Source organism: Bos indicus x Bos taurus, chromosome 11 (assembly GCF_003369695.1).
Source record: "Bos indicus x Bos taurus breed Angus x Brahman F1 hybrid chromosome 11, Bos_hybrid_MaternalHap_v2.0, whole genome shotgun sequence".
NCBI lineage: Eukaryota > Metazoa > Chordata > Mammalia > Artiodactyla > Bovidae > Bos > Bos indicus x Bos taurus.
Genome location: NC_040086.1, coordinates 73535782 through 73560670, shown reverse-complemented (window position 1 = coordinate 73560670; position 24889 = coordinate 73535782). Strand labels below are relative to the sequence as shown.

Genomic DNA, 24889 nt, shown 5'->3' with positions numbered 1-24889 from the left:
TTAGACCTGCATTATTAAAATGAGATAACAATAGTTTCATTTGAATTAAAAAGGCAAACATAATATTAGTATCTTTCTTTAAGACAGCAGAGACTTTCATCACAACTTAATTAAGGTTAGAACAGCCTGAGGGACCACTGAATACCATTTCCTTCATTTTACCCACTGGCAACTAAAGCAAGATGTCTTATCTATGATCTCAGTCGGTAACGGCCAGCTTCTGCTTCAAAGACCAGTGTCTCAACAAATGAGTGCAGCCCACAGACCAGTGTTTGGCATTTGGCTTTACTTTATAAAAATACACAACTTAAATACATATGACACTCTCTATACAAGACATAGACAGCTGTTAGCTTTAACATTTTCCATTATTTCAACAGAAAGCAAATACATAAATTACCTCGTAAGAGCAAAGGGTTTCTTTAGAGACTGCATTCCTGGGCCAAGGGCAGACCATCCTGCGGGCAATTGCTGCAGGAAGCTAACCCGAACTGTCCAGCTTTCCAGTGCTTCATTTCACAACACAGCCTTTATTGCACAGCTTCATATTGCACTGCTTGTCAGACACGATCTAACTCATCCACACCACAAGTTTAAGCTTTCGTCTCCTCTAGAAATGCTTAATGGAAACACCAACATATAAACATTAGTAACTGTCTCTTACAATTGTGCTAGGTACCTATCATGAGAAATATGAACCCCTCTTCCCTTCGCAAAACTTGCAATGGAAGGAGGTTAGCTCCATTTCGCGGCTTAATTTCTCTGCAAAAGTTTCACAAAAATGTAGTCAGACTCAGAGTGAGCTAGACAGAGTGTAGTAGAGAAGGGAGTGACATTCTAGGGCCCACTGAAATTGCTTAGGGGACAGATACTGACACCCTGTCAAAGGCAGTGTGCACAACCCCCCCCCCTTTCTAACATGAGACCGAAATACCTCCTTCCCCTTGAGATTCTGTCATTGCTCTTTGAGAAATAGGGACCTTATTACTGATTCACAGCAGCCAAGGGCTGCCTATTTTTTCTTTCTTTCAGAAATTTAGCTGCCTTATCTATGGCTCACTTAGTGAACAGTAAATTAGGTACTAGTTTACCAGTATAAAGAAATAATTACCATTTGAGAATTCAATGCAAAAAAACCCAAAACAAAACAAAACATACTAAAGTGAGTTTCCTGAGGTAAATGTGAGCCTTAAAGCACAGAGTGCAATCTACAGAATCAGAGCAATTTATCTTGGGAAGCAGCACAACATCTCCAAGTCCGGACTTTACCAAGCACACATTCATACAAAGAAATAAACGACATTGCTGAAGTAAGAGACACGTTGACAGTTGAGAATATTGATTCAAAAGGAGCCATGAAAGAGGAAGGGAGGAACAAAAGGATGGTATATTTTAAAGTTCTTAGGTAGGTTGGCGATTAATTTCAAAAACCTCCAGGGATTTCTAACAAGTTTTTAAAGTGTTCATTCTTGGTGACTCAGATGCAGAAGAAATGGCTTTTCTTGAATAACAGCTGTTCAAACTTCTTGTTCTTTTTTGAAAAAACAAGATTCTGTATAAAATTTTTTTTAGCCATTGAAATTATTCTGCTAGTTGTTACTCTCACTGATGTATTGTGCAATCCTAACTGGCTGAAGAATTTTAATAAGGTTGAACTAAAAAATATACATTTGTACCAAGAATTTAAATTAATGCACAGAGGTCTGTAAAATTTTATATGAAGTTACTTTTCATTGCAGATCAGGCTTCATTTCATTACTTCTTGACATTCTACTCAGGATTATGGAAATCAGAAAAATTCTAGGACCCTGAACCTTTATCTTTCTTTTCTTTCTTTTCCATAAATGAAGTAGTACATGGCCATCCTTAACATTAGTAATCAAGGTGCTGGGAACTGAGCAAGACCTAAGAATCAAGACCAGGCTAAATGTCAACAAGTCACTCATTACATAAGGATGTGAATGGAAGAACTAGAGAACTCTACCTGCTATAACTGCTCATCTGCACAATGTAGCTGAATGAGGTGACCCATCTAGTGTTTAATGACAGTGATGAAAACTGGCACCAGTTTTTACACAGGGCCACATACACAAGTGAGCTGTCATGTCAATGTGGGCTGACACCACCATGCACAGTTCCTCACTCATGTGACTCTTAAGTTCTGCCACAAGAACAGATCTATGTTTGTTACTTTGGCCATGATGAAGGCCAACAGCAAAATTAAAACCCTGAAGAACTTTGGCCTGAGTTTTACAGGCCCAGAAGCTAGTTAAAATTAAAAGGCAAGAGGAAAATCCCACAAAAAATCATATCTCATATCTCAATTTTACTAAGAAAAAAAAGCATTTTTAATATCAAAATGAAAACTCTTACTAGAAAACAATGCTCTGGTTTCCTGACAACCAGCTCAGTGCTGCCCAAGGGTAGCCACACAAAGCGAAGCTGCTCTGGAGAAGGGAAGGGTTCAGTAAGCTGCAGTGGGTTTGAATTAAATGAAAGTGGTTTTTCTTCTCAGGTAGGGTAAGGCGAATGCTACTTGGCAATCAATATGGGATAGCTGCTTAAAATTCACTGATGGCAAAGCTTCATATACTTTAAAGCCCCAATTAGTGCAGCTGGGTCACAGCTAACAATCTGAGTAACGTGAGAGTGATGGTGTAACACGCCACGTGGTGACTCTATTCTGTGAGCTCTGGAAGGAAGGCCGGTCCTGACACTTGATCTTCATCCATCTCTTGAATACTGAGAGACAGACGATAGCAAGAGAATGGATTTCTCTATGTGAAATTAATTTTCATAATCTGCAGCTTAAAAGTATTACTGATCAGAAATTTGGAACCTAAACAAAAGTAACAAATTCTTCCCACACAGGCCTTAAGATCTCTCCGTCCACCACCCCAAGGATCTATACTTGTCTCTGGTCTACCAGGCCCCAGCAAAGGCTGCACAGGACAGAGGAGGCAATAGCCGGAAGGCGGGGATTCGAGAAGAGAGACGTGGTGGCAGATGCGGTGCCTTGAGAGACAAGGCAGGAACAGAAAAGGGAAGGGGAGCTCACACTGACGAGGAAGCGAAGGGAGGCCCCCTGTTGAGACGCAACCCTGCCTTTCCCACCTGTCTTGGCAAATGATGCTGCAACAAGGAAAGGCATAAGCCTCCTATGGGGGCTCTCCTAGGGCATCAGACACGCCCGAACCAGGCGGATCAGGCCCTCTGGGAATGTGTACACAATCCAGTTTGACCTGCAGGCATTTGTGTCTTGGGATCTGACTCCAGACTCCTAGGTGAAGATGCCCCTACAGCTACCAGCACTCCCACGGCCAGGGAAAGGCCTCAGACCCAGGGGCAGGTCTAGCAGCAGCCAGTCTACCAGAACCTGCGGCTACCGCCACCTCTACTCTCAGGACTGGCTGGTCTCTCCCCCGGTGATGGAGAAGGGGCACAGACCGAACGTCAAAAAAGGGCCACTCAGCTCAGGATAGCATCACCTTGTTTCACTTCCGAAGGGCTGCCAAGAGTTCATTCATTAATTAAGCAGACTGATGCTTAAAATATCACCTTAGAAACTCATTGTAAAGGGGCAACTTGCTTGTAAAGTCACCACACTTTCAGGGGTTCTACTATGTCTGCTTCCATTTTTGTTTTTTTTTCCTCTGATGATGAATGTTTTTTTAATAAAGAAAAAGCAAAAGGATCCTCCTATCCTTCTTCCAGAAACTTTGTGGACTTTCCTGAGCAAAGTGCCTAAGTGATGCTATACCGACAGAGCTTACCAACTCATGAGAAAAAAAAAAAAATCTATCATCATTCAAAAATAGAAAATGAACGACAGTGTATAAGTGGCACTCGGTTCTCTTCATTTTGTCTCTCTGCAAAATGTCTGTGACATGGAAACAGGCAGCCAAATTACTGATTCACAAATGACAGCACGTGAGTGAAAAGGGCTGTAAGAATTTTGTGGAGGAAAAACCCATGTTGGCTATTTTACTTCCAGAGAAAGTCTGTTTGGACTCGAGGCCTACACCTGTCTTTTTTTCCTATTTTCTACTTGATGTTTTTCAGGAGGGCTGTTCGGGCATTCACAACGGCTTTGAAGGCATCTTCACTACCAGGTGCTACACATTTGTCAGGGTGAAGCAGCACAGCAAGCTTCCGATATGCTTTATTGACTTCATCCCTGCAAAGAAAAAGCAGAGCTCTATGTCAGTAGGGAGGTCAGCCCCACCCTCTGCCCACTGCATTTCAGCTGCCTGGATAACAGAACACCTCTTACAGTAAGCATATCTGAAATTATCGTGACCCTTTCTCAAAGGTTAGACTAAAGGACTGGGAAACAAACAATGGACAAATAATATGTAACATTCAAGTAGAAAAACAGACAATACAAAGTGAGTATACAAACATGATCAACTGAAAATTAGTGGTTAGCGCCTCACAGGCATTTGGCACTCAGCAAATAATTGCTGATGGAAGCGATGAGGACAAGAGGCCATCGGGGCAAGGCCCCCCTGGAGGAGGACTCTGCAAGAAGATGGGTTTCAGGAATTGATCCGGTGATGGGAAACACAGAGCCGCAGGGAAAGAACTGGCAGAGGCCAGAGAGGGAACAGAGACACGGCATGTAGTTCCAGAAGCAAACAGCAGACAAAGTCAGCCAGGGAGCAGGGTCCATAAGGGAAAGGACAAAACAACAAAAAAGCTGAATTTGATATACAATAGTAAAAGTAATATTAGTTGCTCAGTTGTGCCCGACTCTTTGCAACCCTATGGCCTGTAGCCCACCAGGCTCCTCTGTCCATGGAATTCTCCAGGCAAGAATACTGGAGTGGGTGGCCATTCCCTTCTTCAGAGGATCTTCCCCACCCAGGGATCGAACCCAAGTCTCTTGCATCTCTTGCATGGGCAGGCAGATTCTTTACCACTGTGCCACCTGGGAAACCCCAAAAGCCACCAATTAACTTTACGCTACAAGGTCATCTGAATTTCGTCAGGTGTTTAAAGCATCCTCAGTAACACCTGTCAAATCAAGGGTGACCAATAACTGTCTCCCTCTTCCCATCCCTAGTGGCTCAGAGGTTAAAGTGTCTGCCTGGAATGCAGGAGACCTGGGTTTGATCCCTGGGTCAGGAAGATCCTCTGGAGAAGGAAATGGCAACCCACTCTGGTACTCTTGCCTGGAGAATCCCATGGAGCGAGGAACCTAGTAGGCTACAGTCCATGGGGTTGCAAAGAGTCGGACATGACTGAGCAACTTCACTTTCTTCCCATCCCCTCTTCTCTTCTTAACCTGAAGACATGCTGCTGCTGCTGCTGCTGCTAAGTCGCTTCAGTCGTGTCCGACTCTGTGCAACCCCAGAGACGGCAGCCCACCAGGCTCCCCCATCTCTGGGATTCTCCAGGCAAGAACACTGGAGTGGGTTCCCATTTCTTTCTCCAATGCATGAAAGTGAAAAGTGAAAGTGAAGTTGCTCAGTCATGTCCGACTCCTAACGATCCCATGGACTGCAGCCTACCAGGCTCCTCCATCCACTGGACTTTCCAGGCAAGAGTACTGGAGTGGGGTGCCATTGCCTTCTCCGGAAGACATGCTAGGAGACCAAAATGTAGAAGAGATACTTAATGTTGTTGATGCTGATAAGGCAAAGTTTTGAGATGTACTTTTTTCTTTTCTGGGAATCAAGGTGAAAAAGTAGAAAGGGAGAAGCATAGGGAGGAAAGCTATGGTGCAAAATAAAAAGATCTGAGAACTCCAATAATATGCATAGTACAAGTATTATTATAGAGTTAAAAGTGAGATAACAATTGAGAGTTCTTAGGAGAGTAGATTCCAAAAGTTCTAATCACAAGGAAAAAACATTTTTTTTATTTATCTCTATGAGATGATGAATGTTCACTAAACTCATTTCAGTAATTGTTTCACAATGTATGTAAGTTAAATCATGCTATTCACCTTAACCTTATACAGTGTTGTATGTCAATTATATTTCAATAAGACTGGGGGAAAAGTTACATAGTCATACTAGGTAATGATTTATTTCTTTCATGAAGAGTAGTGACTGTGTTTCTTTTTCTCCAAAATAATTATTTTGGCTAAAATAAAATAATTTAATACAAATACACACAGATGAGGAACCACAATGATTTTTGAGAGACACAGAGTCAGAGACCGGAAGACACACTGGGTTCGGGGTCAATCCTACCTCTAACTCCTGGAGTCCCTGACTGCGTTTAGTTTCCCTGAGTCCAGTTTTCCCACTTATGAAATGAAGTGTTTCAACAAGTTGATTGCTAACATTCTTTCTTTTTCAAAAATTCTATGCTTTAAGAATTCTCTTTTGTGATCATATGTGTATATATTGAGGTGACATTTGTTTCTAGACTCTTGGTCAACAAAAGCAGAGCATACCATTTCAAAAGGTACTCACACAACAGACACACGACAGTTCCCACACCAGGCAACTGTGCCCTCTATTTCCCTTCTTTGGTACTCACTGAATTCGGTGAAGGAGTAGTGTTAAGTAGTCTGTTTCCACACATCTTCATATGTCTAGCCCATTACAAGAAGATGTCACACTGTACTCTGATGACTGAATCTTCATAACAGAAGGCAGCACTAGTACCTGAGAGCACCGCTTACCTTGAGGCCCCAGGCTTGACTCCCAGCATGTCCCAACTGTCCTTACTACTTCGAATTCTGCGAATGGTGTCCGCTTGTTCTTTGGTGAAACTAGCACTGCTATTTGTGTTAGGACGTTTTCCGCCGTTTTCACATAAATCGACTATGGATAGATAAAAGGTCTGCAAAAACAAAACACATCCCAGAGCAGAAATGATTAGGGGAAAATAGGAATTCTTTCTAGGCATCAACTTAAAGAACTTTACTATAATCCAATAACTTAAAATTCACAATAAAGCAAACATACATTTTCTCTTTTGTACTAATCATATACGTAGAACATATATGTATATTATATATATATTTAAGCACACAAAAAGTATAAGAATTTAAATGGCTTATGATCCTACTCTCAGATAGTCATACTTGAAATTAAAAACTAGTATACAAATATTATTAGAAAAATTCAAATAGTAGAAAAAGTGTAAAATGAAAACTGTCTCCTTGCCCCTCGAGTTCCTCTCCTTGGGGTAAACCATTGTTAATACATTTTTTCAGTATCCTTCCAGAATAATTTTCTCTCAGTACCAATACACATATCCAAGCCCAAAGTATTTACATAAGAGAGAGCAGATTAAACACACTGCTGAGCACCTTGTAACTTTTTTCACATAATAATAAATCTTAGAATCTTTCTCTAGCTGCATATAGACGCTTTCTTCCTCCCTTCTAATGACTGTTCAGTACTCCACTGTGTGACTGACTGTACTCATAATTTAGTCAATCAACTCCCTATTCTTGGACAGGTCAATTGTTTCCAGTTTTGTGTCACACACTGTGTCACACAGTGCTTTAGGGAATATTTTTTTACGGGCACATATCTCTGCACACTTGTGGGGATACTGTTTCAGAATAAATTTCTGAAAGCAAAACTGCTGAATAAAAGTGTATGTGCATTTTACTTTCTGATTTTGACAACTGTCATACAAAAAGGCTATACCAGTTTATACTCCCATCACAGTGAATGGAAATGCCTACTTCCCCATACTCTTTTCAGTATTGGGCATTATCATACATCTTCATTTTTGCCAATCTGATGTTATCTCACAGTTTTTATTTCCATTTCTTTAATTATAAGGGAGGTTGCGTATCTTTTCATATGCTTATAGGTCTTTTCTTATTCTGTAAACTGTTATTATTTTTTCCTATTTTATCTTTTTCAAAGTGAAAATTATTTTGTGATCCTGCTCATATTTCACGCCTTGTGCACCATTGTTGTCATTGAATAACTTCACTAAAAATACTAATTTAATACATTACGGCTACTTTTAAATTGCTGACTGTATAAAGCTTCTCCATCTTTGGCTGCAAAGAATATAATCAATCTGATTTCAGTATCAACCATCTGGTGATGTCCATGGGTAGAGTCTTCTCTTGTGTTGTTGGAAGAGAGTGTTTGCTATAAGCAGTGTGTCCTCTTGGCAAAACTCTGTTAGCCTTTGACCTGCTTCGTTTTGTAATCCAAGGCCAAATTTGCCTGTTACTCCAGGTATCTCTTGACTTCCTACTTTTGCATTCCAGTCCCCTATAATGAAAAGGACATCTGTTTTGGGTGTTAGTTCTAAAAGGTCTTGTAGGTCTTCATAGAACCATTCAACTTCAGCTTCTTTAGCCTAACTGGTCAAGGCATAGACTTGGATTACTGTGATATTGAATGGTTTGCCTTGGAAATGAACACATCATTCTGTCATTTTTGAGACTGCATCTAAGTACTGCATTTCAGATTCCTGTGGACTATGATGGCTACTCCCTTTCTTCTAAGGGATTCTTGCCCACAGTAGTAGATATAATGGCAATATGAGTTAAATTCACCCATTCCAGTCCATTTTAGTTCGCTGATTCCTAAAATGTCAACATTCACTCTTGCCATCTCCTGTCTGACCAGTTCCAATTTGCCTTGATTTATGACCTAACATTGCAAGTTCCTTTGCAATACTGTTCTTTACAGCATTGGACTTTACTTCCATCACCAGTCACATCCACAACTGGGTGTTGTTTTTGCTTTGGCTCCGTCTCTTCATTCTTTCTGGAGTTATTTCTCCACTGATCTCCAGTAGCATACCGGGCACCTACTAACCTGAGGAATTCATCTTTCATTGTCCTATCTTTTTGCCCTTTCATATGGTTCATGGGGTTGTCAAGGCAAGAATACTGAAGTGGTTTGCCATTCCCTTCTCCAGTGGACCACATTCTGTCAGAACTCTCCACCATGACCCGTCCATCTTGGGTGGCCCTACACGGTATGGCTCATAGTTTCATTGAGTTAGACAAGACTGTGGTCCATGTGACCAGATTGGTTAGTTTTCTGTGATTGTGGTTTTCATTCTGTCTGCCCAGATAGGATATGAGACTTATGAAGCTTCCTGATGGGAGAGACTGACTGAGGGGGAAACTGAGTCTTGTTCTGATGGGTGGGGCCATGCTCAGTGAATCTTTAATCCAACCTGTGCTCTATAGAGGGGGCTTCCCTGGTGGCTCAGATGGTAAAGTGTCTGCCTGCAATGTGGGAGACCCGGGTTCAATTCCTGGGTCGGGAAGGTCCCCTGGAGAAGGAAATGGCAATCCACTCCAGCACTCTTGCCTGGAAAATCCCATGGACGGAGGAGCCTGATAGGCTACAGTCCATGGGGTTGCAAAGAGTTGGACACTGAGCGACTGAGCGACTTCACTTTCACTTTCATGCTCTATAGAGTCAGCAAAAACAAGACCGGGAGCTGACTGTGGCTTAGATCATGAACTCATTATTGTCAAATTTAGAATTAAATTGAAGAAAGTAGGGAAAACCACTAGACCATTCAGGTATGACCTAAATCAAATCCCTTACGATTATACAGTAGAAGTGAGAAATAGATTCAAGGGATTAGATTGGATAGACAGAGTGCCTGGAGAACTATGGATAGAGGTTTGTGACACTGTACAGGAGGCAGTGATCAAGACCATCCCCAAGAAAAATAAATGGAAAAAGGCAAAATGGTTGTCCTAGGAGGCCTTATAAATAACTGAGAAAAGAAAAGATGCAAAAGGCAAAGGAGAAAAGGAAAGATATATCCATTTGAATGGAGAGTTCCAAAGAATAGCAAGGAGAGATAAGAAAGCCTGCCTCAGTGATCAGTGCAAAGAAATAGAGGAAAACAATAGAATGGAAAAGACTAGCAATATCGTCAAGAAAATTAGAGATACCGAGGGAACATTTCATGCAAAGATGGGCACAATAAAGGACAGAAATGGTATGGACCTAACAGGAGCAGAAGATATTAAGAAAAGGTGGCAAGAATACACAGAAGAATTATACAAAAAAGATCTTTATGACCCAGATAACCATGATGGTGTGATCATCCACCTAGAGCCAGACATCCTGGAATGCAAAGTCAGATGGGCCTTTGGAAGCATCACTACAAACAAAGCTAGTAGAGGTGATGGAATTCCAGTTGAGCTATTTTAAATCCTAAAAGAAAGTGTTGCACTCAATATGCCAGCACATTTGGAAAACTCGGCAGTGGCCACAGGCCTGGAAAAGGTCAGTTTTCTTTCCAATCCCAAAGAAAGGCAATGCCAAAGAATATTCAAACTACTGCACAACTGCACTCATCTCACACACTAGTAAAGTAATGCTCAAAATTCTCCAAGCCAGGCTTCAACAGTATGTGAACCGTGAACTTGTAGATGTTCAAGCTGGATTTAGAAAAGGCAGAAGAACCAGAGATCAAATTGCCAACATCCTCTGGATCATGGAAAAAGCAAGAGAGTTCCAGAAAAACATCTACTTCTACTTTATTGACTATCCCAAAGCCTTCTGCGGAAAATTCTTAAAGAGATGGGACTACCAGATCACCTGACCTGCCTTCTGAGCAATCTATATGCAGATCAGGAAGCAACAATTAGAACTGGGCATGGAACAACGATTAGTTCCTTATTGGGAAAGGAGTACATCAAGGTTGTATATTGTCACCCTGTTTATTTAACTTATATTCAGAGTACATCATGAGAAATGCCAGGCTGGATGAAGCACAAGCTGGAATCAAGACTGCCAGGAGAAATATCAATAACCTCAAATATGGAGATGACACCTCCTTTATGGCAGAAAGTGAAGAAGAACTAAAGAGCCTCTTGTTGAAAGTGAAAGAGGAGAGTGAAAAAGTTGGCTTAAAACTCAGTATTCAGAAAACTAAGATCATGGCATCTGGTCCTAACACTTCATGGCAAATAGATGGGGAAACAATGGAAACTGTGACAGACTTTCTTTTGGGGGGCTCCAAAATCACAGCAGATGCTAACTGCAGCTATGGAATCAAAAGATGCTTGCTCCTTGGAAGAAAAGTTATGACCAACCTAGACAGCATATTAAAAAGCAGAGACATTACTTTACCAACAAAGGTACGTCTAGTCAAAGCTATGGGTTTTCCAGTGCTCATGTATGGATGTGAGAGTTGTACTATAAAGAAAGCTGAGAGCTGAAGAATTCATGTTTTTGAATGTGGTGTTGGAGAAGACTCTTGATAGTCCCTTGGACAGCAAGGAGATCCAACCAGTCTATCCCAAAGGAAACATCAGTCCTGAATATTCATTGGAAGGACTGATGCTGAAGCTGAAGCTCCAATACTTTGGCCACCTGATGCAAAGAACTGACTCATTTGAAAAGACCCTAATGCTGGGAAAGATTGAAGGCGAGAAGAGAAGGGGATGACAGAGAATGAGATGGCTGGATGGCATCACCAACTCAATGGACATGAGTTTGAGTAGGCTCTGGGAATTGGTGATGGACAGGGAAACCTGGTGTGCTGCACTCCATGGGGTTGCAAAGAGTCAGACATGACTGAGTGACTGAACTGACTTTTAAATTGACTTACTCCTCATCCCTCCATTTTTTAAAATCTCCCTTCCCCTTTTCTTGAATTTTTGGCTGCACCCCGAGGAATGTGGGACCTTATTTTCCTGACCAGGGATCAAACCTGTGACCCTTACACTGGAAGGTGAAGTCTCAATCACTGGACCTCCAGGGAAGTCATTTCTCCTTTTTTCTTCAGCTATTTCTATAGTTCCTATTATCATCTAAAATTTTTTCTCTTTGACTCCTCTTTCTTATCTCCAGTATCAGCTAATTGACTTGGCAACCTAAACAAGAAACCCTGACATGTGAAAAGGGGTGTCAAAGGAAAAGCTGCTAGATGCCAAGACAAGAGAAGTGCTGACTTAGTTTTAGTCTATCTTAATATTACTCTGTGCTAACAGTGTTAAGATAAAACCAAGGTCCTTCCTGACATAAAGTGTCTATTAAGTAATAGGAAACAAAGAAAGTATTTATTTAACTGAACCAGCAGGAAAGTACTACTTATAAGTACTTATAGAATTGTTTTATTATACTCTTTATTAGCCTTCAAAAAAAAAAAAAAAAAGACTAATTATTCACTAATTCTACCCTGAAGTGAAGTAAAGTGAAGTTGCTCAGTCGTGTCCAACTCTTTGCAACCCCATGGACTGTAGCCCACCAGGCTCCTCCATCCATGAGATTCTCCAGGCAAGAATACTGGAGTGGGTTGCCATTTCCTTCTCCAGGGGATCTTCCCGACCCAGGGATCAAACCCGGGTCTCCTGCATTGTAGGCAGACGCTTTACCATCTGAGCTACCAGGGAAGCCCAATTCTGCCCAAGATTTATCTAAAAAATAAAAGCAGACTAATAGGGAACATAGTTTCCAGATGTTTGCCTGTGCTTATGTATCAGTAAAGTTTTCTACTAGTCTATAAGTTAACCTAAAATATAAACCCTCACAACTTTCTGAGGGATTTATTCATAACAAGTAATGTAATGAAGGCCAGCTGTGGTGTGATATACAGAATACTGGAATTGAAGTCAAAAGTCTCTTCAAACTCCTTGTCTGAGTGCCAGCCATGTTGGAATCATGGGAACATCCTGCCAAACAACTATAAAAGTAAATATATACGGCAACTCTTTTCAGGTAGTGGACAACAAGTGTAAGACTGCTCCTTTGTCTTCTGAGTCCATTTCCTACCATGTCACAGAGTGCTGGAGTCTAAGAAGAAACAAAGTCCCACTGAGCTAAGGAGGCAGAGGTCAGAGCTTGAGGATGCTGAAGTGGCTGGAATCTGCAGAGCAGGCCCTTGGATAGGAGGGAGCTGGGCCCCAAGAAGTCCATGTGGGGGTTCCCTACTAGTTTGCAGCTGACGGCTAGGCTCTATATGCACACGATGAAATCACCTGAAGCTTACCAGATAACTATTGAGAGATTGAGAACAGAACTGGTGAAGAGCCATCCTGGGGATACTAGAGTTTGGCTCTAGTGAGAGAGACTCCCTGGAGACAGACTCATGAGAGGGGGAAAGACTCAATAGTGAGACAGATTCATGAGAGTTAAGAGACCTCCTTAACACCTCATTAATAATACCCCTGGCATCCAGCTGAGATGCCACAAAAAGGATATGCCTTAGGAGTTAGACTCAGCCTAACAAAACCTAAAACCAAGAATCGACAAGATCTGCAAGAGGGACAGAATTTGGAGGCTGAGTCCTGCTAAATTAGATTAGAAGAATTTTGAACACACTTTGGGCTTCCTTCTGAGCCTTACTATTGAAGCAAAAGAGTGAAGCCTACACAAATTCAGTGTAATCTGTCAATAACTGAACTGCCTGCTGAATCAAAAATCAAATTCCTCTGAGGAAAATAAACAAACTGAGTCTCTACAGTGTATTATCTACAATGTCTGGTGTTAAATAAAAAGTCACTACTCATACAAAGAAACAATAATGTGATCCATAGTCAGGAAAAAAAGTAGTCCATAGAAATTGAACCCAAGATGGTTCAGATATTGAACAAAAACTGTAAAGCAGCTATTATAAATTTCAAAGAGATAAAGAAAAATATGTTCAAAATGAGTAAAGAGAGAATCTCAGCAGAAAACTGGGAACTATACAAAAGAATCAAATGCAAATTCTAGAACTGGAAAGCCGTGAATTGAAAACTTCACTTGGTAGATTTAACAGATTGAAATCAGATCAATATAGATTATGCAATCTAAAAGACAGAGGAAAAATGGAAAAAAAATAGTCTCAAGGACTACAGGAAAACTCAAATATCTTTAAAGTGCTGAAAGACATTTAAGAGTTAAGTGCTGAAAGACATTGAGACAGTTACTTATACCTCTTGGACAAATCACTACTATTCTTGGATGTCTCATATCTGAAATGAGAATGATACCTGCCACACACTGTTAAGAGTCTCAAATGAGATGAACAGGTAAACTTCTCCAGAATTGTAAAGTACTATTCAAATGGTTAAGTATCATTACTGTACACATATTGGTACATACTCACATAGGTCTATGTATTCAAAGGACTAGAAAAGTGGCAAAACAGCATCAACCATGTTTGGTCTTGAAATAGAAGCTACTGATGCCAAATTCAGTCTGTCAGCCAAAGATGAAACCTGTCTTCTAGTAGGAGGGATGACATCTTGTGAGAAGGAGATTCAGTACAAATGATTAAATGAAATCCCACTCGGTAATTAAGAACAACTCTTTATAGTATAGCTACATTATTTGAAATGCTAAAAATTCCTAAAATATCAGATATATTCATAAGAAAAAATGCATTATTCATGCCACCACTTACTTCCAAATGAAACTAGAATTAAGAGTTGACTCTAATTTGTTGTTTAGGCTCCCCTTAAAATGATTCAAGATTATTAAGTTCTAAAAGTGAGTGAAAGTCACTCAGTCGTGTCTGACTCTTTGCGACCCCATGGACTATACAGTCCATGGAATTCTCTAGAACAGAATACTGGAGTGGGTAGCCTTTCCCTTCTCCAGGGGATCTTCCCAACCCAGGGATTGAACCCAGGTCTCCATATTGTAGGCAGGTTCTTCACCAGCTGCGTCACAAGGGAAGCCCAAGTTCTAAAAAGTGCCCATCTATTCAGGTTGCATCCTTCTACTGCCTACTTGATTGGTGAGACAGAACTTTTACATATGACTCGCTGATCCTGCAATGATAGTCTCCTGGTCTCTAACTGCACCCACAGGGCTACAAAATAAGATTGTATTAGTTATGGCAAGGCAATTTTGCCAAAGTAATACTTTCATTTGATTATGCATATAAATATAACCAAACATGGTTTTAAAGAAAATCTTTCTCCCATTTAAGTATATAATAAGTGTTATTAAACTTGATGATCAGAGCAATCACCTAGAGAGGTTTTTTAAAATCAAGATTCCTCAGCTCCAACAAAACATTAAGTTTCCAGTGGACCTGGAGCCCAGCAATTTGTATTTTGAAGAATTTCCCCAGTAATTCTGATAAGTAGATAATTCTGATCTAAAAGAGACAGGAGGCAAATCTCCCTCTTTCTCTCTCTGTCTCTCTCACACACACACACTCATTCTCACCCTCTCTCTCCCATTCCCTCTTTCTTACCTGCTTCTGAAAAGAAACAGCTTATTCTAATAAGAAACTTCTATTACTTTCTGCTCCTCATCATTAAGCTAAAATTTGGTATGGTCAGACACAAAAACTCTAAAACAATAAAATGCCAGGTTACCTGGAACATCTCATTGATTCCTTCTCCAGTTTGAGCCGAAGTTTCAAAGTATAGGAACCCTTTGCTTTCAGCCCAAAGACGTCCTTCACTTTCATCAACACAGCGGTGCTTAGTACAGTCGATCTGAAATTGAGAGTTGGAGGCAGCGGAGAAGAGAATATTCCAACCTTGTCCCTCTAGAATAGGCCCAATGAGGTCTCTGTCAACCCTCTGCTGAGGCAAAAACTATTCTTAAGCTGAACCCCAGCACCAATATATAAAATTACCAGGACCAAAAAATTACTAGCACTGAATATAGACTGATTTTCTGTGGCAAAACCACAAGTGCCTGCTACCAGCACTTTCTCCTGAGAAAGCTGCTGCTGCTCACCTCTGTGGAAGTTGGCTTCATCACGTTTGCCACACACGGTCTGCTTTTCCACTTTTCCGCAGGCCATTTTCCTGACTTCTGCCCCTTCCTCCAATCAGGTCAGAGTCTGATTACTAGGCTCCACCTCTCCTGCTCCCTCACCAATATCCATTCCCAAACATGGCACCAGAAAAAAATGGATAACATGCCAGGTTTTGTTTTTCAATTGTTTTTGTTTTAGGAACATATGTTTTGAAAAGCTGCCGATTCTTAACATTACAGATTACATAATTTTTTTCTTCTTATTTATTCCCCAAAACTCAGAGCTGCACTCTTCCCATAATGAACCTAGAAAGTTGAGCATTTCATCTCCAAAACAGTTACCTTATTGGCACACACTGCAAATACAATATTTTCCATGTTTCCATGAGGTCCAAGATCTTGCTTCATTTCTGCCAGCCATGTATCAAGGGCATCGAAGGAATCTTTCTGCCCAACGTCATAGACCAGTATCACACCCTGTGTGTCCTTGTAAAACTCATTACGAACCTTCACATAAAAAAAACAGATGCACAACATGTAGATATTGTGATTTTATAAAAGTACATCTCGCAGTCATTAACTTAGCAAAGTGTGTTCTTGTGTGTATTCACAGTGTTTACTAATTGTACTACTGGTCTTTGGAGGGCTTTTAATAAAATCAGAATAACATGATTTTCTTTAAAAGGTCTATTCGAATAGAAGAACTTGTAATGGATCTAACAGCCTTCTACCCTGTCCCTCCTTACCTCCAGTTCTACTCCCCAGAGGCAATCAATCTTTAATTGTTATCAGTAGGCCTTAAGAAGAACACAAATTGAATGAAGTTCTTCTTAGGAAGAACTAGGAAGGTGAGTGAACAATTAAAAAGAACTTAAGGCAAAAATGACACCAGTCTCAGCAACAAGGTATAGCCATTTACATATCACATCCAAAAGCTGGCTTTTCCCAGGAGGCTGGCCAGAACCTCCCTAGGACTCCTGGGTCTCACCAGCAACTCTGGAACTCTGAACTCTGAGTGTCTGTGTAATATGCAGTGGAAAACAGCACAGGCCCTGGAATCAGATCCGGGTTCACACTTACTTACTAGTTGTGTGATCTTGGGCAAGTTCCCTTAACCTCTCTGCGTCTCAGTTTCCTCATCTGTAAAATGGGGATAATACTACTTACTTCATAGGGTTATTATGAGGAGTAAATGAGATCAAGAAGGCAGAGCCCCTAAATGGTGCCTGGGAAACAACGTGTATCAGCACCTTCTCCCTTCCTTCCTTGCATTCATTCTCTGAGGTTCTTATCAGCCATGGCAACTCGCCTCTGGGGCGTATTTTCTGGGAAGAGGGAGCAGGAAGTGCAGGGTGTGAAGTGGAGGAGGCACTAACCTGACAGGTTAGGTGGATGAGGAGTCACACTGACAGACTACGGATTTCAGGCCAAAATCCCAGTAAGAATCTTGACAGAGGCCATGTATTATGTGTTCTTTTCAGAAAAATCTGGTAAGTACTGAGACCTATGCTGGATATGTGGTAAGAACAAAGACCTCTCTCACACATCTGGCATGAAGTATCTACGGGTTTCTGAGCATAGAGAGACACCTGTGCCAAGAATGTAAGTGCCTCTTAACTTACAGAAACATAGGAAGCTATCCCCTAAAATCCAACCCAACATAATCAGAGTGAATTTAACATGATGAAGACCAGGAAGGCGTCCTTTCCCCTCAGTACTCAGGGTCCTCAGCCCTCGAGCAGCAGCTACAGGGGGGCTTTCCCTTCTGTCCGGACTCCTGTTGCCTGACTCCCACATCACATTCTCCAGGTTCCTTAACTCATCCTTCTTCCACCGACTCCTCTTCCCTCCATTGCTCCCACTCCAGTCTGCTGCCACAGTTCCCCAAACCCTGTCCTGGGCCCTCGTCCTTTCTTTGTTATCCTTCTTCCCAACTCAGCAAAGTCAACCACTTGCACATTTTCAACTGTGAGAACCTCCAAGACGAGTCCTTTCATCTGTGCTTTCTGCATTTCCAAGTAGCTCTAGACTCCCAGCTCAATGCCCTGTTGGAACCTCAGATTCAATCCGTATAACAGGAAACCCTCCACCTCATTCCTTCCTCCACTTTTCCTTCTCTTGAACATCTAGTGATGAAAGCAGCACACCCTTCTCTGAGTCACTTGGGTTGACAGCCTGGTGTTAGCCTCTGCTGCTCTCCTGTCCCTCTGCTCAGACAATTCTGCAGAAGCCGCCTCCACCATGCTTCCTGCACTATCACTTCCTTTCCATTTTCGTTGCCAATATTATCTCTTGATTGCATGACTGTTCAAGTCTTCTAAGCAATCTCCCTAGCAACACTATACACTGTGCATATGTATCTTTTTTAAAGCCCTGGCTCAAAAATTCTTTCCTGTTTCTCTAGTGCACACTCTCCAAAGTTCAAACCCTTATAATTGACATTAACAGTTTCTGAACAGTCCTCCACCCACTTTTCAGCCTTGTCCCCCAACCCATCTCCTGTACTTCAAACTGGATAATCTCATTCTCCAAACCTGCCCTGCTGCTGCTGCTGCTGCTAAGTCGCTTCAGTCGTGTCCGACTCTGTGCGACCCCATAGATGGCAGCCCACGAGGCTCCCCCATCCCTGGGATTCTCCAGGCAAGAACACTGGAGTGGGTTGCCATTTCCTTCTCCAATGGATGAAAGTGAAAAGTGAAAGTGAAGACGCTCAGTCGTATCCCAATCTTAGCAACGCCACGGACTGCAGCCTACCAGGCTCCTCCATCCATGGGATTTTCCAGGCAAGAGTACTGGAGTGGGTTGCCATTGCCTTCTCCTATGCCCTCCTAATTCCACCTGGAAATGGACACCTCTTCATCTTCCACTTTCCAAGGTCAAGCTATAATACTGTATCTTTCATGTAGCTTTTTCTTCTCCCTTCCTCACCATCTGGTCCCCTCCACCTGCAAAACAGAATGCAATCTCTATATCCCCTGGAATACCACAGCATTTTGTACTTCTAAGAGCACTCATGTCACTTCCTGTCTAGTTTCATAGTTAGTGGCATAGCTAGCTGTCTTCCCCACTAGACTATAAGTGGTGTGAAGGCACATATCACCTTTGTGTCAGTCCCTGGGCCTAGCAGGTATAAATGTTTGACACATATTTGTTTAATCAAATGGCTGAATGTGCTATAGTAAAGAACAGAAGTAGAGGCCAAAGAGGAAAAGAAAATTGCAAGGTGCAGATCATGCTGTCCAAAGTGAGATTTGTGTATAAAAAGAGAATTTAAAAAGCTCAATGGATTTCTCTTTCAAAGGACTCAAGTTCAATTCTGGGTTCAGCAACTATCTACCTATGTTACCTTGAGTGAGTGACTTTATTACCTCAAACCTGAGTATCCTTAGGCCCAAGTGGATGCCTCAGTGGTGCCTTAGAATCCTATTATTCTTATCTCCCCAAAGAGCAGTCTACTGTTAGTCCTGGCAGACTTAATCCACAGTTTAATTAAATAGGATGCTAAGAGAACTGGGACCATTGAACTTTAAAGCAGAGATGGCACACTTTTCAAGCTTGTAGGTTAGAAAAAGCTGTTAGTTTAATATCACTCAGGCCTCAGAAAGTTATTATAGACCCACTAACTCATTCCAATAAACCCCAAGATTCAGTTGTGTGTGCGAGGGGAAGCAAGACTCATGGCAAGACACAGGCCACCTTTCTCTTGGGCGGGAGTCCCCCCTCCGACACTTCCCTCTGAGATCACTTTACCTGACACGCTGAGGGACCATCTTTTCTCAGTAGGCCCTTTGGGTTAACCTGGTGGGTTGGACTGCTGACAGTGGAAGCTCCAACACAGAACAGGTGCTAAGGATCTGAGGAAGCCTGGGACCCCGAGGATGAACGTGGGTGCTTCACTAGGCATGTGCTGAGCAACAGGGTATGCTGGTCAGTTGAGGGCTTAGAAAGATGATGGTTTTGGCTTTGTCAAAAAGGAGGGTTTGAGCTATAGACAGCAAAAATTTGACAAAAAAGGAGAGATCAAGGCTATTTTGGAGAAAAGGTACTTCAGAAGTGATGATTTTAAGGCACTTCTGTTAATTATACTTCTATTTCTGTGAGCTGCTGAAAAAAGCTATTGAAATTGTGAGCTGCGTTAGTAAGATGCTAGTGTCTAATGACAGAAAGTAACAGAAGACTCAGTCTTCTTCACTAGTCAGACAATATCTGGAAGGCTGTGCTCAGTTCTCAGCTCCCTGTCGGCTCACTAGAGATTATCCAACAGAAGGCATTAGAGAGAATAAAAAATGTTTCACCTTGAAAGAAGCAAATTAACAAATATTAGGAGGTCTCTTGCAGAAGCACAGACTCAGTCTATGTTGCTTCAAAAACAAGACCAGAATCAGTGGCAAAAGTCAAAGGAAGGCAGCCTTCACAACAGAGAAGTCGTTAATATGGAGTTTTTAACTCTAAAGGATTAACTTGTGAAGGGGTGAGACCCCATCATTAAAGAAAAGCACTCTTCAAACTCTTACAGTCTGCACCACTCAAAACTGTCCCGTGAATTATACTGTCCCTGGATTCCCACCAACCTACATAACTCTTACTTCTCCATCAACACTCAGTTTAAATGCTGCTTCCTTCAACAGGATTTCCTGACTTTCCAGATAAGCTAGGTGTGGGTATTAAGTGCTCCCAAGCATTCTGTCCTTTGTTTAACATGTGTCTTCTCTGACATGTTTATGTGTCGTGAAAATAGGGGTTGTGTATTCCCAGTCTGCAGCATCAAAACTGGCATGCTGCTATCTGGTAAATGAATAATGGCCATCAATCAGGAATGCTACGGAAAGAAATCCTACGATGACAGAAATCTGGACCACGCTGATTCTCAGGCATCTCCTAACCCTCCACTTACATAACTTTGGTGTAACCTAAGATTAATGTTAGCATTTCTGGTAGTCAGAATCTATGTCAAACTTCTGGCCACTGAGAGCCTCCATGCCTTTTTCACTGACAATGTTCTATACTTGTGAAATTGATATAACCATTATAAGGCTTCACAATCAAAAGGAATTCATTCATTTTACCTAAATATCTGGGTGTCACAAGATGGAAGATTAAATAGCCATTAAGTTACGTTTCCTCTGGGCAGATGAAGTAGATGTACTTTTCCCTATTATTTCCACTAAGCACAAGTAAAATTCCTGGATACTATATATATAAATACATATAACATACATAAGAAGACTCTGGAAAGTGGAGAGAAGAAGGCAGACAAGCAAGGGACCTTGGGACCTGAGGAATGACACAGCGGTGAGTTTCCCAGGTTTTCTTTTCCTCATGTATCCAAAATTTAGAGCTGGAGAAGTACAACTTGGAAATACCAATGAGTACAGACCAATAAAAGCCTAACAAAAGGCTGCTCTCTTTAGTGAAAGACCAGGAAAGACAAAGAACTTTACATGATAACCACTCTCCTCCAAACTGACACCTCAGGAAAACACTATCTACCCACACCTACACAAGCAAAGGCACAGTGGAAATTTTAGAAAAATTAATTACTGAAAAAATAGAATGACTAAAATAAAAAGCTCAGGAGTTGTGTTCAACAGCAGAATGGAGGAGATGGTGGAAAGAATCAGTGAAACAGAAGGCAAGATAATAAAAATTACCTAATCTGAACAACAGAGAGGAAATAAACTTTAAAAAAAAGAAAGAAAAGAAAAAAGAAACAAAAAAGGAAAAGAGCAGAGCCTTAGGAACCTGTGACACTATAACAAGATCAGAGTCCAGGAAGGAGAGGATAAATATGGTAAGGCTGAAAAAGAACTAAAGAAATAATGGCTGAAAACTTCCCAAATTTGTCAAGAGATGTAAGCCTACACATATAAGAAGCTGAGAAAACCCCAAACAGGAAAAACTCAAAGAAATCCATGCCAATACACATCATAATTAAACCTCTAATAACTAAAGACAGAGGAAAAAAATCATGAGAGCAATAGGAAAGAAAAAAAGAAAATGACACCTCTCTGAACCTATTGGTAATTAAGTTAACCTTCACAATAAATCTTTCCGTCAGAAACCCCATTCTTCCCTGAAAGCGTTGAAATTATTGGGGCTAAGAGGCTCAGGGAGTATAAAAGCTGGCATGAAAACAACAAATGATAAGGAAATATAAGTAAAGAAAAGGAAAATAATCATATGAGGAGAAATGATTCTCACATAACATGAAAGAACCTTTACACAGTTCAAGAGAAATTAGAGAAAACAGCAAAGTAGGAAGTTTTCTGTCATATGTACTATTTTTCCCACAAAATACAATGCTTAAAACACTGCTGCTTTCTTAATGCAGAGTTGAAACAATTTTACAGTAGAAATTTCTAAGCTTAAGATGAAATGGACCTGATCTTATATTAAAAAAGTAGTGACGATGTTAAAAAAGCAAAGTGGGGGGGAAAAGACATTTCAAATGACAGCAGATTTCTCATCAGAAACCATGAGGCCAGAGGAAAGAAGCACACTATTTTTCAAATGCTGAAACAAAAGAAAGAAGAAAAATTGTTAACTGAGCAGGACCCCATGGAGCGTTTTCAGGACAGACTCCTCCCCCATATCCTCTGCTATAGCTCCTCTTTTAAGTACCTAGATAATAGTATCTGATGCACACTTCCTGAGCTGTTTTACAGATGCTAAAACCGCCACCAGTGGAAGAAATGAACTACTTAATGACCAAGAGCAAGAAGCACCCCCAGACCTACTGGTGCCTAAGGATAGAGAATGCCAACCCCTGCCCTGTTACTTCACCATCAAACAATCAGAGAATTGTGCAACAGCTGATGTCATACCCTGCGACCCTCCCTCCCTCACCTTTAAAAATGCTTTGATGAAAAACCCTTTAGGAATTTTGGGGTTTGTTCTGTGTTTTAGCAGTTCCCAACTACTTGCTTGGCACTCTGCAATAAACACTGTACTTTCCTTCACCATAACCCATTGTCAGTAGAATTGAATTTACTGTGCAAGGGCAAGCGGACCCAAGTTTGGTCTGGTAACAATATCAACCCAGAATCCCATACCTGCAATAAAAAAGAAAAGTCTTCAAGACCAAAGGGAAACCAAAACATTCTCAATCAAGGAAAACTAAGAGAATCTGTTGCCACCAGACTTACACTAAAAGAATGGCTAAAGGAGTCCTCTAAATAGAAAGGATGAAAGATGCAGCCTTGGAATGTTAGGGGAGGCACACTAACCGAAAGCACCCACACTGGCCAGGTACCATAATAACCATCTGTGTGAGTTATTTCACAACAGGAGGTCCTAGTTAAGGAACACGCAACTAACAAGCCACCACCTACTGGAAGAATTTGGGAAAGGTCAAAAGGAGACAACACGTGTCCTACCACCTCCCAGAATCCTTCTCGCTGGCATCCATTCTGGCTGAACAACGCATGCACCACCAGGAAGGACCCTGAATCAGAATGACTGACTGAAAAAAACCTGGAAACTGATCCTAGCACCATAAAATCCAAGACTGCAAGCCATGCGGCAGAGCAGTCCTCCTGAGTTCCCTTACCCCACTGCTCTCCACCCAGGCACCCCTTCCCAGTAAAGTCTCTTGCTTTGTCAGCACGTGTGTCTCCTCAGTCAATTCTTTTCTGAGTGTTAGACAAGAGCCCCCTTTTGGGCCCTGGAAGGGCCCCCCCTTCCTGCAATAGGAACACAACGAAAGATGAAAGAGTAGGGCAAGCAAAACTATGAGTAAACACAATATGCTTTCCTTGTCTCTCATTCTCTAAATTATGTTTGACAGTTAACCAAAAATTAAACACTACTGTGGTTCTCTTGTATGTAGACAAAATATTGAAGATGATTATAAATGGGAGAGGATAAAGGGACATAAAAGGAGGAATAGTTTCTACAGCCCACTAAAGTTGTTAAACTAATAACAGTAGACTGTGATAACATGTAGTGTAGTAAGTAGAGTGTCCACCAATAAAGCTATGCAGAAAGATTTACTCAAAAACACTATAGACAAATCAAAATGGAATTCAGAAAGCATTCAAGTAACCCACGGGAAGACAGGAAAAAGAAAATAGAAATAAAAAATAGAAAACAAAAAGTAAAATAGCAGACTTAAGCCCTAACATATCAATAGTTACAGAAAAATAAGTAGGCTAAGGACAAAAATTGGCATCATACTTAAAAAAGAAAAATGACTGAACTATGTATTGTCCTCTAAGAAAGTCACTTCAAATATAAAGATAAAGGCAGGCTGAAAGTGCAAAGATAGAAAAAGATGTATCGTGCAAATATTAATCAAAAGAAAGAAGAAATGCCTATATTAACATCAGATAAAATAGACATTAGGAAGAAAATTATCAGAGACACAGGCGGACAGTATACAATAACAACATTATATAATGAATACAAAGCAATCCTAAATGTATATGTACCAAACAAGACAGCTGCAAATACGTGAAGCAAAAACTGAAAAGAGAAATAGACAAATCCACAGTTACAGTTGGAAACTTCAAAACCCCTCTTTTAACAACAGAACAACTAAACAGAAAAAAAGCAAGGATATAAAAGAATTCATCAACACACCTGACCAAAAGGATCTAATGAATATTTAAAAAACATTTTATCCATCAATAGCAGAATACACATTCTTTTTAAGTGCCCACATAACATTTACCAAGACAGGCCACATCCTGAGCCAGGAAAAAAACCTCAATAAATTTTAAAGAATTGAAATCATACAGTATGTTCTCTGATCACAGTATGTTCTCTGAAATCAAACTAGAAATCAGTAACAGAAAGATAACAGGAAAATTTCTAAACACTTGGAAACTAAACAACATACTTCTAAATAATCCATAGGTCAAACAGAAAATCTCAAAGGAAATTTTGAAAAGAAGTGTATAAATGAAAATGAAAATACAACATACCAAAATTTGTGGGATACAGCTATGCAGTGCTGAGAGGAGAATTTATAATACTAAATTCATACATTAGAAAAGGTGAACATCTCAAATCAATAACCTAAGCTCTCTTCTCTATAAGAAGAATAGAATAAATCCATAGCAAGCAGAAGGAAGGAAATAATAAAGACAAAAGCAGAAATGAAACGGCCAAACTAGAAAGAGTAAAGAGACTCCTTATGGAAAAAGAAAAACAGACGGAAGGAAAACCAAAGGAGAACGGCCATGAGATTCACTTTGAGACTACTGAGGACTGATAGGGAGATGAAAGGAAACGAAGTGAAGCTGCTTTAACTTCTTCTGGGGGGAGAGAAC

The 24889-nt window shown here is 40.8% G+C and overlaps 1 protein-coding gene across 1 annotated transcript in view; it reads right to left on the bottom strand.

Moving 5' to 3' along the window:
- Positions 1–269: 269 nt before the first annotated feature.
- Positions 270–24889, bottom strand: part of DNAJC27 (DnaJ heat shock protein family (Hsp40) member C27) — a 37947-nt gene continuing 13327 nt past the window's right edge. Inside the window, exons 4-7 of the mRNA XM_027555925.1 lie at positions 15960–16124; positions 15227–15349; positions 6638–6798; positions 270–4177 (exon numbers count right to left, since the gene is read on the bottom strand). Of these exons, the coding sequence (XP_027411726.1) occupies positions 4045–4177; positions 6638–6798; positions 15227–15349; positions 15960–16124 (582 nt within the window). The 3' untranslated portion in view covers positions 270–4044. The remainder of the gene's footprint in view (positions 4178–6637; positions 6799–15226; positions 15350–15959; positions 16125–24889) is intronic.